Source organism: Megalobrama amblycephala, linkage group LG24 (genome assembly GCF_018812025.1).
Source record: "Megalobrama amblycephala isolate DHTTF-2021 linkage group LG24, ASM1881202v1, whole genome shotgun sequence".
Taxonomy (NCBI): domain Eukaryota; kingdom Metazoa; phylum Chordata; class Actinopteri; order Cypriniformes; family Xenocyprididae; genus Megalobrama; species Megalobrama amblycephala.
The window spans coordinates 5,820,381-5,833,465 of NC_063067.1; the positions used below are offsets into that span (position 1 = coordinate 5,820,381).

The 13,085-nt window shown below is 35.8% G+C and overlaps 2 protein-coding genes across 10 annotated transcripts in view; one reads left to right on the forward strand and one right to left on the reverse strand.

Moving 5' to 3' along the window:
• The window catches only part of reps2 (RALBP1 associated Eps domain containing 2), a 91,971-nt gene that overhangs the window by 17,812 nt on the left and 61,074 nt on the right, over positions 1 to 13,085 (forward strand). For all 9 annotated transcript variants that reach the window (XM_048177158.1, XM_048177153.1, XM_048177152.1 and 6 more), the window contains one exon: positions 1,720 to 1,860. The gene's annotated coding sequence lies outside the window, so the exon portion shown is untranslated. The remainder of the gene's footprint in view (positions 1 to 1,719; positions 1,861 to 13,085) is intronic.
• On the reverse strand, positions 1,501 to 11,894 carry cltrn (collectrin, amino acid transport regulator). Its single transcript, XM_048177162.1, has 6 exons — positions 11,722 to 11,894; positions 9,382 to 9,440; positions 9,184 to 9,269; positions 4,910 to 5,026; positions 2,729 to 2,923; positions 1,501 to 1,855 (listed from the first exon to the last, which is right to left on the reverse strand). The coding sequence occupies exons 1-6, from the start codon at positions 11,783 to 11,785 to the stop codon at positions 1,723 to 1,725; spliced, it is 654 nt and encodes a 217-aa protein (XP_048033119.1). The 5' UTR covers positions 11,786 to 11,894; the 3' UTR covers positions 1,501 to 1,722.

Consider the following 13,085-nt stretch of genomic DNA (forward strand, 5'->3'; position numbering starts at 1 on the left):
AACAATGTTTGACCAGTAACGTTAACAGAATGTCCGTTCAAAGTTATCTGGTCTTTAATGACTTTTGCAAAACATTAACATGAAAACATTGTTTATACATCGTTCATGGAAGGTTTTTTTTCTGAAATGTTTTAGTTGGATATTTGTCTAACTTTTTTTGTTGTTTTCAGAGAACATTCAAAAGTAACGTTCCCATATTGTTTGCAAAATTATAAAATGGACTGTTTCCTTAACATTCACACAACCAAGAAAAAAAAGGTCTTAAAACTTTTGAAACATTTTGAATGTTCAGGAAACATTCAGAAATAATGTTTTTATAACTAAATGGGAACATTAGCAAAACTCTGCCAGTTTGGAAAAAAGTTCCACTCAAAAAGACTGAAACAAATCATTTAAAATCACAAGGCTGTGCTACAAATAATCCTTATCTGTCAGTTTGACTGAATAAGCTCTAAAATTTCCTTCATGTTCTAGTTTCAGATGTCAGGAGAATAATGTAATGCTTGGTATTTTAATGTGACATGGTATAACAAGAATATCTACTGCAAGAGCTCTCTTCAGCCGCTGTATTTTTTCCTTCCTGACTATTTTCTTTTTCCTTTTGTATTCCGCTGAAGGATAACATACTGTACATTTGTGGTCTGTTCTCCCAATTTAATTTACAAGATATCCCATTAATAATTCACTGGAATGCACTAAGAATCTCTCGCTTTCCAGGTTTATTTTCACACGGATGCTTTGAAATGTACCGTAATTGTCTCCTCTTTTCACTTCTAATCTCTATTAGCAGTGTTTAGCAATCTTTCTAAAGCAGGCAAATACAATATTTATTATATTATATTATATTGACGGAAATCACTTTGAAATATTATCACTCAATGCAGAATAAGGCATTGGTATGCATGCTAATAAGCAACCAGTTCATAGTGAGAATTGGACCCTATCTAAAGTGTTGCCATGAACATTTTTGATTAAAGGCGGGTGCTCACTGTGCGATTTTGGCCAAAATTTGTTTGTCTGAGACTAATTTTACCTCAGACAAAATTCTGGCAGTGTCAGAAGATTTGGCGCACAGTCCTGCAGTGTGAATTCTCCTACGACAAACGTCCAAATGTCATTTTTCAAGACAAGCAGTGATCAAAATTAACACTAGAGATTTCTTTGTTAGCCACCGAACGTGTATGGGTTGATGATGTAAAACTCCAGACAAGTTTTCATGCACGCGTCCGTTTTTAAAGCGTCTTGACTGTCGTACAGTCTGACATAAATGACAGCTGAGATCCCACAGTGTGACATGAGGATGGAGGAGGTGTTTGTACAGTCTGACAAGCAACAATTGTAAAGGACTATTATAAATCGCACAGTGTGCACCCGGCTTAAGGCAATGTATGTCACATAATACAGACATTACTACAGTGACATTTAACACGTCCATAGTATTGCTGAAGAAATAATCAAGGGGTATTCAATGTTTGTTCTAGTAATTTGTTAATACTTTAACACTTTTAAACGTCATTTTAATATTCAATGGTTGAAGAGAGATTAGAATAAAGTCAGTTTTTGAAAATGCATATTATTGCGTTCATAAAACAAATTTTTCGCTGATTGTTTACAGTTTAATGGAAGCTACTCCCATAATTTGTGCAAAATGTCATAGGGCGTAGGAAAAAGGTGGATCAATGAATATCATCTTTACTTTTTCTCTTCGGCTCTCCTTAGTGTCTACAGCTGGGTGAAGCGGTCGTCATTTGAGAACGCTTGATTATAGACACCATCTTTCCCGCCAAGGCTTGAAAGTGCGGATCCGTTTTCTTTGACTCTTCCGTCTGCAAAACCAGCATCCTTGTCTTTGGCTCTGTGGTGGGTAAACCATCATAAACAGGTCAGATCAGAATACAGGGAAGGTGACATGTTGGTATCTACTGTAAGACATCATTTGCACCTGATATTAACGACTACAAGCTACTCATAATGTAGTTAAATACAGCGAAGCAACAAGTTAATAATGCTAACTACACTGAATATTAAAGGTAGGCTAGGCAATTTTTTTCATAAACACTTTTTGTTATTATATTTGAAACTCTCTTCACATCCTGATTGCAATCAATAATAGAAGTGGTCTAAATATTAAAACATGTACAAACATATATCTTCTGTGGAAGTTTCAGGACCAAAAAATGTTGGTCCAATCATTGCATTTGGTCAGAGAATCAAGCACTCAGCCATCTTTATAATTTTGTCTTTCAACTTCCGTTTTTGCGGTAGTTCTGTATATTTCTATGGAATCGCTGTCGAAGAATAATTAGCTGGTGAAGTGGATTTTCTTATTGTAGAGTTAATGAAAGTTATCATGAGCATTGTAATGTTTGAAGCGGTTGTCATTACAAATGTCAGTAGACTAAAACAAGCGGTTCATTCATAAATCTGTAAGATCTTACCTTCATGCTGTGGAAATACAAACCGGAAGACAGAACACAACGAGCGAATCGCAGAAAAGGGGAGGGGCTACATAAGGTCTATACAGTACACATGAGAAACGACAGTTTGATATTTGGTTTAGTTTGCTCTGCTGTAATGTGCTTATACATATACAAAATTTTAGACAAAATCTGATCACATGTGAGCGCAGTCTGTCTGATGATCAGATCACTTGAGATGGATGTTAATACCAGGTGCATCATCAAACAGACATTTAAATGAAATGGTCTGTCAAAAGAACATTTCTGACCGTCGTCTTTTGCTAACTGTAGACATCAGCAAAGCCAGGATCCCCACAGCCACAGCGCCTATGACCACACCAAACACGATGAGCCACGGAGGAGTGTCGTATGTGATCGGGACCGCCAGCGTCGGTGGGATTCCTACGAACTCCAGGGTCATGTCCGATAACAAGAACGCGCTGTTTATGCGATGCTTACTCTTCCTGGAATAATAAATAGTGTGTTAGGAATCTGGGATGCTAAAGGAGAATCGGTAGTATCACAGAGCTAGATGCCCTATCCGCATTATTTTGAAAGACGGAAGTGAATGTGAGAGACTTCTGCTATACACTGTTAGGAAAAAAAGGTTCAATGAGGTTCTAATTCTCTAGGGATCATGACTCAATTTTAAAGAACACTTTTCACCCAAAAATGTAAATAATACCATGATTTACTCACCCTCTGTAGGTGTATATGGCTTAAAGGTGCCCTAGATTCAAAATTTGAATTTACCTTGGCATAGTTGAATAACAAGAGTTCAGAACATGGAAAAGACATAGATTGAGTTTCAAACTCCATTGCTTTCCCTTTCTTATGTAAATCTCATTTGTTTAAAAGACTTCCGGAAAACACGCGGATCTCAACATAACACTGACTGTTACGTAACAGTCGGGGTGTACGCCCCAATATTTGCATATGCCAGCCCATGTTCCCAACATTATGAAAGGCATTAGACAAGGGCAGCCAGTAACGTCTGGATCTGCACAGGTGAATCAACAGACTGGGTAAGCAAGGACAACAGCGAAAATGGCAGATGGAGCAATAATAACTGACATGATCCATGATATCATGATATTTTTAGTGATATTTGTAAATTGTCTATCTAAATGTTTCGTTAGCATGTTGCTAATGTACTGTTAAATGAGGTTAAAGTAACATCTTTTAAAGATCCATTTGAGGGTTATATTAGCTGTGTGAACTTTGTAAATGTGCTGTAATATAATCGAGAGCTCGTGTGGCAGGGAGCACGCGAATTAAAGGGGCGGCGCGCTGAAAAAATCAGTGCATAGTTAATGATGCCCCAAAATTGGCAGTTAAAAAAATTCATTTAAAAAAATCTATGGGGTATTTTGAGCTGAAACTTATATTACATCTTGTGAAAAAGCATTCTTGGGCACCTTTAATCTTCTTTCAGATGAATTTTGAAGCCCAAAAAAATTCATCCATCCATCATAAAAGTAATCCATATGGCTCCAGGGGGTTAATAAATGTCTTGTGAAGCGAAGTGATGCGTTTTTGTTAGAAAAATATCAGTATTTAAAACTTCATAAACTAAAATAACTAGCTTTCGGCAGATGATCGTATGCATACTGCGCAAGTCGACTTGCGCCACAAAAGTAATTTGACGTGAACAAATAGGGCTGTGCAACAAACTCAAGCTCCTCTTCTCTTATATCAAAATCTTCCAAAATTTCTATTTAAAATTTCTCATTTTAGACTTCTAATTCATGACCGATGTTTTGTGTTGTTCTATCCTAATCATGGCGTGAGGCGTCGGTTCAGAGGTCACTCTTCCGCTGCAAATCGATGCGTACGGCCATCTGCCGGAAGCTAGTTATTATGGATATTTTCTTATACAAAAATCCATCGCTTCTCTTCAGAAGGCCTTTATTAACCCCCTTGAGTCGTGTGGATTATTTTTATGATGGATGGATGCATTTTTTTTTTTTTTTTGCTTCAAAATCTCTCCCCCATTCACTACCATTATAAAGCTTGGAAGAGCCAGGATGTTATTAAATATATCTCCGATTGTGTTCATCTGAAAGAAGATAGTCATATACACCTAGGATGGCTTGAGGGCGAGTAAATCCTGGGATAATTTTCATTTTTGGGTGAACTAACCTTTTAAATGACTACAAAATACTTTCAGGTTATTTCAATTTTTTCTAGTGATAAAATATGTTACGAGCTGTTTAATTCATAAAATGTGCAATCAATAAAAAATTAATATTATATTATCTGCAAGAACAGTTTAAGATTTAAAGTGCACTACAAGTGCACATTAAATACAATTAAGCGCACAATGGATAGCTGCTTATATTTTTGCAATAGCATGTCACGTTGATGCCCATGTGCGGTCTACCATTTAGTGAAGCTATCAGCACATAAAGTCTAAACCTATAAACCTGCAGCACAAAGTGTTGACTCACCTCACCGCTTCTTCAACTTGTTCTTTGGGGATCAGTTTGGTTGGGTCATCTGGTGACGTCACCACGAACACGAACGACACTCTTGGCGTTTCATTGCACACCAGTATGTTTGAAATGCTGAAAAAGATTATTTAAACAAGACCAATTAGATGTAATCATTATTTCTGTGAGGATAATGGTGTGGCTGGTCTTTGTTATGTGGTGATTTTGGTTGCAGTATTGGAAAAATGGTTAGAAATCTAGAAATTTGAGGGTTTTTTTTTTAATAGAGGGCATTATAGAAAATGCACTGGAACTGATAGAACAGCCTCACACAAGCACACATATACACTTACACAGAAAGAAAAAAAAATCATTATTTTTGTTTGTGAGTATGAGTAGCAAAATTGCGTGGGATAATAAGGCTTTTTTTAGAGAATATATTTTGAATTAAGTTCTTAACTAATTGTTTTTCCAAGTTATAATTCTAATTAGTCCTATTTAAATCAAGTTTACTTCTAAAAGTTGACAAAGTTAACTTTTAGCAGTCACAAACATCTATGAAAACAAAGGAAAAAAAAATATTGATGACTTATTTTATCTGATGACCGGTTTTTGACCAACCAAATGCTCTCAACAATGAGACTGTCCCTTCTACTAATATCACCTGTGTGACTGTGATGCTAAATCCTATTGGATATGTTTTTTTTAAGGATGAGCCCTTTAACATGTCCAAATTTCCTATTTAAAAAGGACATATGTCAACAAATACTTTAAAAAATATATACTTGCCAGTGAGGTAAGAGACAAACTTAATTTGTCATAGAGTACCGTTCAAAAGCTTGAGGTTAGTAATTTAAAACTTTTATTAACATTTTTATTCAGCAAAAATGAAAAGTAAAGATATTTTACTTGGGCATGAAGTTATTAAATATTTCTATTTAATATAAATGCCGTTCTTTTGAACATTCTATTCATCAAAGAATCTTGAAAAAAATGCATCACCATTTAGACAAAAATATTAAGCAGACCAACTTTTTTCAACATTGATAATAAAAAAAATGTTTCTTGAGCAGCAAATCAGAATGATTTCTGAAGGATCATGTGACACTGACGTGATCACATGAATAAATTACATTTTACAATATAATTACTTAGAAAATAGTTCTTTAAATTTTTTTATTGTATTTATGAACAAATAAATGAAGTCTTGGCATGCAGAAGAGATAAATCATCGGTAGTTTATATTCTCTGAAGTCTCATTATTTTATGCAGTTTTGCTTCTCAAGTAAATGTATCTTGTTTTAAGGATTCTTAGATATTAATAAAATGACTGCCATGTAAATCACATAATGTCAGTAGACCAGGTTTCCCGGTTATATACTGGATGCAGCCAGTAAGAATCAAGCAGACACAGGCGTCTCATCAATGTAACATGATGCTGAAAAAGAACCACACGCTCCCTAACCAGTGTCTCGGCATCAATCAATACTGCGGTTCTCTCACAAACAAGCCTGAAGCATCTCTGCAACACTTCAGCTGTGAGATTTCACAATCGTTGGGGGCCGATATCTGGCTGGAAAAGGTTAACTGGAATTGATTTCCCTTGACCCATTAGCGTTTATATCGGCCCGTAATTACACCCGTTAAATTAATCAGTCTTGCTTTCCCTAGATCTGAGAGTGCGGCTCAATTGCATGAATATAATTAAGGGGAAAAACATCTTAAAAAATACATTTAATCCACTAAAACAGGTCAGTCTTAAAATGACATCATGCATTTTTCTTTTCACCTGTAGTTGATCACTGTTATTATTGAATGTGTAAAATTTCATTACACAAAATGATATCTATTCATTGCGCATTGAGCATGTTGACAGCAACGTTACCTGATATGTGATATTCGTCTGTGCCAGATTTCATTTTAAAGCACGTAATTTATCTCATCTAAGTAGATTCTTAATGATTGTAATTTGAAAGTTTCTTTAAATTATCTCTGACATGAATAATATGTGACATAAATAACTCGGTTAAATATATCACACTCTGAATGTGACACTTCATTTCACTCAATTCACTAAATGATAGCTTTGTGGAGCTTTATGGAAATATATTTTTGAAGCAATGTGAGTGGTACTTGCCAGCACAAAACTATGCTAGGGTGAGTGGTTGTTAGTGTGTTGCTATGAGATTTTTTTTCACCTGTTTTATATCATCTAGGCGAAAATCTGAAGGTCTGAGCACAAATCATTGACATATTATCCTAGGGCAAACAGAGTGGGATGAGAAACATGCCAGAGTTTGCTACTTAGGGTTAGGAGTTTGTTCAAATTCCCAACTCTAAGTGAGAAAAAAGTAACAGAAAAAAACATGCTTCAACAAAGGCAAGAAGATAAGGAAGGATGTTGAAATGCTGGTCTGGCCTGGAAGCTGATATAGATTTGCGTGTCAGCAGCGTAGCAATGGAATCTGAGACCGTGCCGTCAAATTATTTGCCGAAGGGGAGGCATATAAATTGGAAAGAGGAGAGGGCCTTGATTGGAGCCTTGGGGGACACACCGCATTAGACTGGAACAGTACATGATCTATGTTCCTCAATAGATACAAATTACTGCCTTGCGTTAAGAAATTATGTTAGCCAGAGGAAAACTCTACCAGCGATGCCAATGGCTGATAAGCGGTGAGTAGAATATTACGGCAGACAGCTACAAAAACTGCCGGATATTAAGATTTAATGCTTGAAATGGTAAACCCCTCTGTCATTTTTAATGTAACATAAAGCAGTGTAATAGAACGTAATGTAATGTAACGCAAAGCAATCTATAATATTGGTTAATCTAAAATTGTTAACCCCTCTGCGATGTAATGTAACATAATGCAATGTAATGTAACGCAAAGCTGCAACACAAAGCAAAGGAACACAACGAAAGCATCCAAAAACCTTGACTTGTGTACTTACATTATCCCAAATGTTTCTAAGAATGTTTAAATCCAGACAGATAGGCAATTTTAACCAGGACACGGGCCGTGTCTGTGCGTCGCCTATCAAAGACATCATACCCGCGTTACCTACGGTTTCCAGTTTTATTTTGTAGAAACCATGGAAACACCAAAGACGCTTTAGTATATTATGTGTTTTATTAGACAGATGAGCAACTGTTTGGATACATTCATCGATAGAAAACTAATCATGTTATATAGCTCAACACAGTAAGTCTTATTGTTTAAATCTCGTTTTCTTGATTTACCGTGAGTACCATGTTTTACCATGACTAATATCGATCTAGCTTACAGCAGTGTGCAACAAGTGTCTAACTGAGCGAACGCACAGAGTAGCATTATAACAACTTTCAACACACAAATGTATCTAATATGATAAACAGCGCTGCTTTACCCCACATATGCATGACCGGAAGAAGCGAAAGCACTCGTCTGCGGCAAAAATAAAAGTCCTGCTGCTCTCGAGCCGTGTGTCGCGCTCGTCTCGCGTTAGCAGTTGCTCCAGCGCCTCTTTCCGCTTCAACGGTTTTCAGCCACACCCTGCTTCATAAATCTTTAATACATTAGCTCATCCATGAATATGATTTCTGCCTGAGTCACGTCGGATTCTTTTCCACCGGCGGTAAACATGAAGACAACAACTCCCGTGATTCTGTGGAATCAAGGCGTCATCAAGCTACGCCTTTGTTTTGAAAAAGCGACCTCTAGTGGTGAAAAATGACATATTGTGCCTTTAATAACACTGATTGGACAAGTACAGCATACAGCAAGCAGGCCGGTTTAAATAACTGCTTTTCCATCTAGAAATGTTGCCAAATAATTCAGTAATTTAGTTGTTTCAAGTCTTCTGAAACATACAACCTGTTTTCCTCAGGTACTAAATGTAAACACAGCACTTGAAAGTGTCTGCAGCTGTGCAAAGCACATGAATATTTAACAAAGCAAGCAGTGAGGAAGCTTACGATTGGCTGATTGTTGCTAAACAACCCATGTTGCATTTTAGCATCTCAGTGTTTCACACTGTTGCAACCGTTGACTGGACTTGTGGGGACATTTGGTCCTGACAGTGAAGACAAAATCTGACCCACTCCCCCACATGCATGACAAACAAAGAGATATGACTCGAGCAGCCGTCAGCTCTCTCTCAAAGGCTGAGGTCAAATCATTCTGCTCACGTTTTCAATCACAATCAAAGTGGTCATCACAAAAACAGCCATGGATTGAACAGTTTAGGTGTTGATTATCTTTTGTTAAGTGTGTCAGCTGCTTGTGTGTGGGAGAGTGGTGTCTACTCACTTATACGTGTCTTGCTCAGTATGTCTCCTCATTGCAAACGCCAGAGTAGATTGGAAGAGAAACCTCTCACTCTCATTCCACTCATACTGAGAGGGAGAGAGAGAGAATGTTAAATTATTTAACAGATTGCACAGATCAATAAGCCTGAATAAAATTATGAAACCGAATGAAAAGAGGAGAAACAAAACAAAACCCTACTGCATTATCTCCGAGGGCCGTCTTAATGCTGAGTCTGACTTTAAATCCATCTGTGCTGTCTACAGAGAGAGAGAGAGAGAGTTCATTTATTCACAGAAATCTTGGGTTGTTGTTGTGTAGATCCGTGTACTTCCTGTTCTTTGTGGGCTGATAAGGCTTCCGCTGAGTGGGTCCTTATTTACCGTCCTCCTAAAAGATCCTCGTTTGGGAATTCATTTGTTACTTTATTTCTCAGTGGTTTCTCAAGATACTGAAGAGAATGAGATAAGCTTAGATGCCAAACAAGAAACTGAGTCTGTCTTTTTGGTCAGACAACAAAGAGGCATAATCAAGTTTATGATGTTTAGACGCTTCAGCGATGATTTCTATCCTTATTTAAACTCTCTTGAAGTTTAATTTCACTGCAATTTCACACTCCCTCTGAACATTTTCACTTTCTTCTTTCCTTTAAACGTATCCTGAATTGAGTTTCCTTTTCCCTGGTAGGCGAATATCTCAAAAAAAGTCACAAAATAATAATAAAAAAAGTTATAAAGACAGTGAAGCCTATTTTAGGAACATTTTGTAATATATATATATATATATATATATATATATATATATATATATATATATATATATATATAAAATCTTTTGCATTAAATGCAGGATTATTATTGTTAACTTAAACTAAAAGCAGTAAAAAAAAAAGTGTTGAAACAAAATAAACGTTAAGTAAAACAGATGAAAATATAAAAAAAACTTAAACATTTTTTCAGATAGTTGCCAAGATAATTTTTCATTTGGTTTAACTTAATTGAAATTAATTCATTAATATTAAACAGACATATTAAAAAAAACTAATAAAATGACAAAACCGCAATAAAACTAAACACAACAAAACTAAAAGTAAAGTGAAAACAGAAAATATAAAGAAATTCTAATTCAAAATATTAACAAAAACTATAATAGTATACCAATGGTACTAAAATAACATTGATTAAATGACATTTCCTATAAAATAGGAGTATTTTCAGTGTTTTATTACATTCAATTTAAATACATTTAATTTAAAAAGGTAATACAGCAATCCAATGTTTAAATACTTGCAGTTTATTGTATTTATTTATTTATTTTGCATTACTGTAACAATGAGTTTATTTCCCCAAATAATATGAGATTTTTAATATAATATAATAATATATAATAATGAGATTTTTAAAATGAGAATGGGGGGGGGGGGGGGGGGGTTTGCTTGTAATTAGGGCTGCAAGATATTGAAGAAAAGTGTAAACTCGTTAAATAATGCAATATGCGATAAAATAGTTTACCAAACAGAAATTGAATAATCAAACGTAAAAATAAAACTGCTTTGTCTTCACTTTATGAATATACACTGATTCTTATTAAAGCTATAAACGTTATTCAGTCAAGAGGAGTGATTAATTTTTCTTTGTCTTTTGTAGTTTGATTAACTTTAATGACGCAGACGGCAGCAGGATTATTAGGCTGCTGTCACTTTAAGAGCGAATTCACCTATCCAATATACTGATACACACGCGTTTTCTCTCTCAAATCATTACATTCACTTAAGATATACCCGACTGTTTATGTGAATACTCACCAAGGTGGTCTATCTATCTATCTATCTATCTATCTATCTATCTATCTATCTATCTATCTATCTATCTATCCATCCATCCATCCATCCATCCATCCATCCATCCATCCATCCATCCATCCATCCATCCATCCATCCATCCATCCATCCATCCATCCATCCATCCATCCATCCATCCATCCATCCATCCATCCATCCATCCATCCATCCATCCATCTATCTATCTATCTATCTATCTATCTATCTATCTATCTATCTATCTATCTATCTATCTATCTATCTATCTATCTATCTATCTATCTATCTATCTATCTATCTATCTATCTATCTATCTATCTATCTATCTATCTATTCTGTATTTTTCTCATTTCTGTCTATTGAGTTTAGGCTGAAACATAACCTGGAATCTGTTCTTAGCATGTTTTTTTTTTTCTTAGCTCCTTCAGTTTATTAATTGAACTTAAAAAGGAGAGATCAATTCTATCTGATTGAACACATTTTCTAGTATATTCATCTTTAACAGCCTCTCAAATGGATCAAAGAGCTCTTCAGGTTTTCTTTCCACTGTGAGATTAAAAACGACTGCAGCTAGTCTAAACTGAGAACAAATGACCAACCCTCGACAGATGCAAAGATCAGAGGAAAACAATTTCGCTCAAACAGACACCCATTCTTTCGCTCAAACAGACACCCATTCACACAATTTCCGATCGTTGAGGGGAAAGCTTGAGATGTTTTACCTTTACAAAGATCCTGTGCTACCATGGGCGGCAGGAATATCAGAAGAAGAACTGCGGTTAGCATCTCTCTATCTTGGTGAACTTTAACACATATGCCACTGAATTCAGTGCTCGGAGATTATAAACCGTTCAGAATGTGAGATACAAAGGGCTGGACGGGGCCGCTTAATGGTTAAGCAATGACTAACCCTGCCTCCAGAGAGAGAGAGAGAGAGAGAGAGAGAGAGAGAGAGCCAGAACAAACACCATATATTCAAATATAGTCTAAAAAAAAAAAACGGTCATCTGAGAACATAAATGTTCATTTAAAAGGAGACCTGCTTGCTTGGCTGGCTTGGATTGTTTCAGCTGTGAAATAATAAAGTGAAATAGTGTGGGAGTGCGTAAACAGCTCTCCTGTTTACACTCAGGTCTGTGAGTGCATATGAATGCAAATGCATATGATTTTTCTTCATCATAACAACAGATGTGCCGGCGCTGACCTGCGTTGTTTGGATCCCCTCGCTGTTTTTTTCTTCTGTAATAATACCTGTCTTCTCGTCTCAATATGTAAACACAGCAAACACCGGCTGTTTACAGCAGTACGATGTGTGATATCAACATGAATCCGAGCGTCGTTTTGACTTATGACTTTCTTCTGTTGTTTAAAGTTGTATTGTTTCATTTTTATGATGCGTTTCCGAATATGTCATCGGTAACAGCACTTCAAAGTGATGCCGTACTCACGTAGGTGGGTCAGACATGGGTTGTTTCTGAAAAATACAAGGGAAATCAGTTCTCAGATGAAGGCTGTTCTTCCTGTGAACCCCTGATGATTGAAACAAACCGCTTCTTCTGCATCTTCCCTTTGCTTGTTGAGATGAAAGCATTTCCTACAAGACTAGAAAAAGACACAGACAAGAAACAAGTTTGATGGTTAACTAAAGTTCTGACACTGCAAGATGAGGAAACGTTCAATGCGGTTAATTTGTCACCTAATAATACAGAGACCAGGTTTACTCATTTATTGACCTCAAGTTTCATATATATATATATATATTTCAGGGCCAGTATTTTTAAAGAAATGACTACAGATATTAAAATTTTATTCAGCAAGGATGCATTAAATTGATTGTTACAAAAGCTTTCTATTTCAGATAAATGCTGTTCTTTTGAACTTTCTATTCATCAAAGAATCCTAAAAAAAGTGTTTTCAACATTGATAATAATCAGAAATGTTTCTTGAGCAGCAAATCAGCATGTGACACTGAAGACTGGAGTAATGATGCTGAAAATTCAGCTTTGATCACAGGAATAAATTACATTTGATCTGTTTGAATATATTTTATTATAAATTGAATTTTTTTTTATATTACTGTTTTTAA

Coding starts and splice junctions, on each gene's coding strand:
- cltrn (XM_048177162.1), bottom strand. CDS start 11,785: ATGCTAACCGCAGTTCTTCTTCTGATATTCCTGCCGCCCATGGTAGCA. Junction 9,441..11,721: donor AGCACAGGATCTTTGTAAAG/GTAAAACATCTC, acceptor CTCTCTCTGTAG/ACAGCACAGATGGATTTAAA. Junction 2,924..4,909: donor CAAGTTGAAGAAGCGGTGAG/GTGAGTCAACAC, acceptor TTATTATTCCAG/GAAGAGTAAGCATCGCATAA.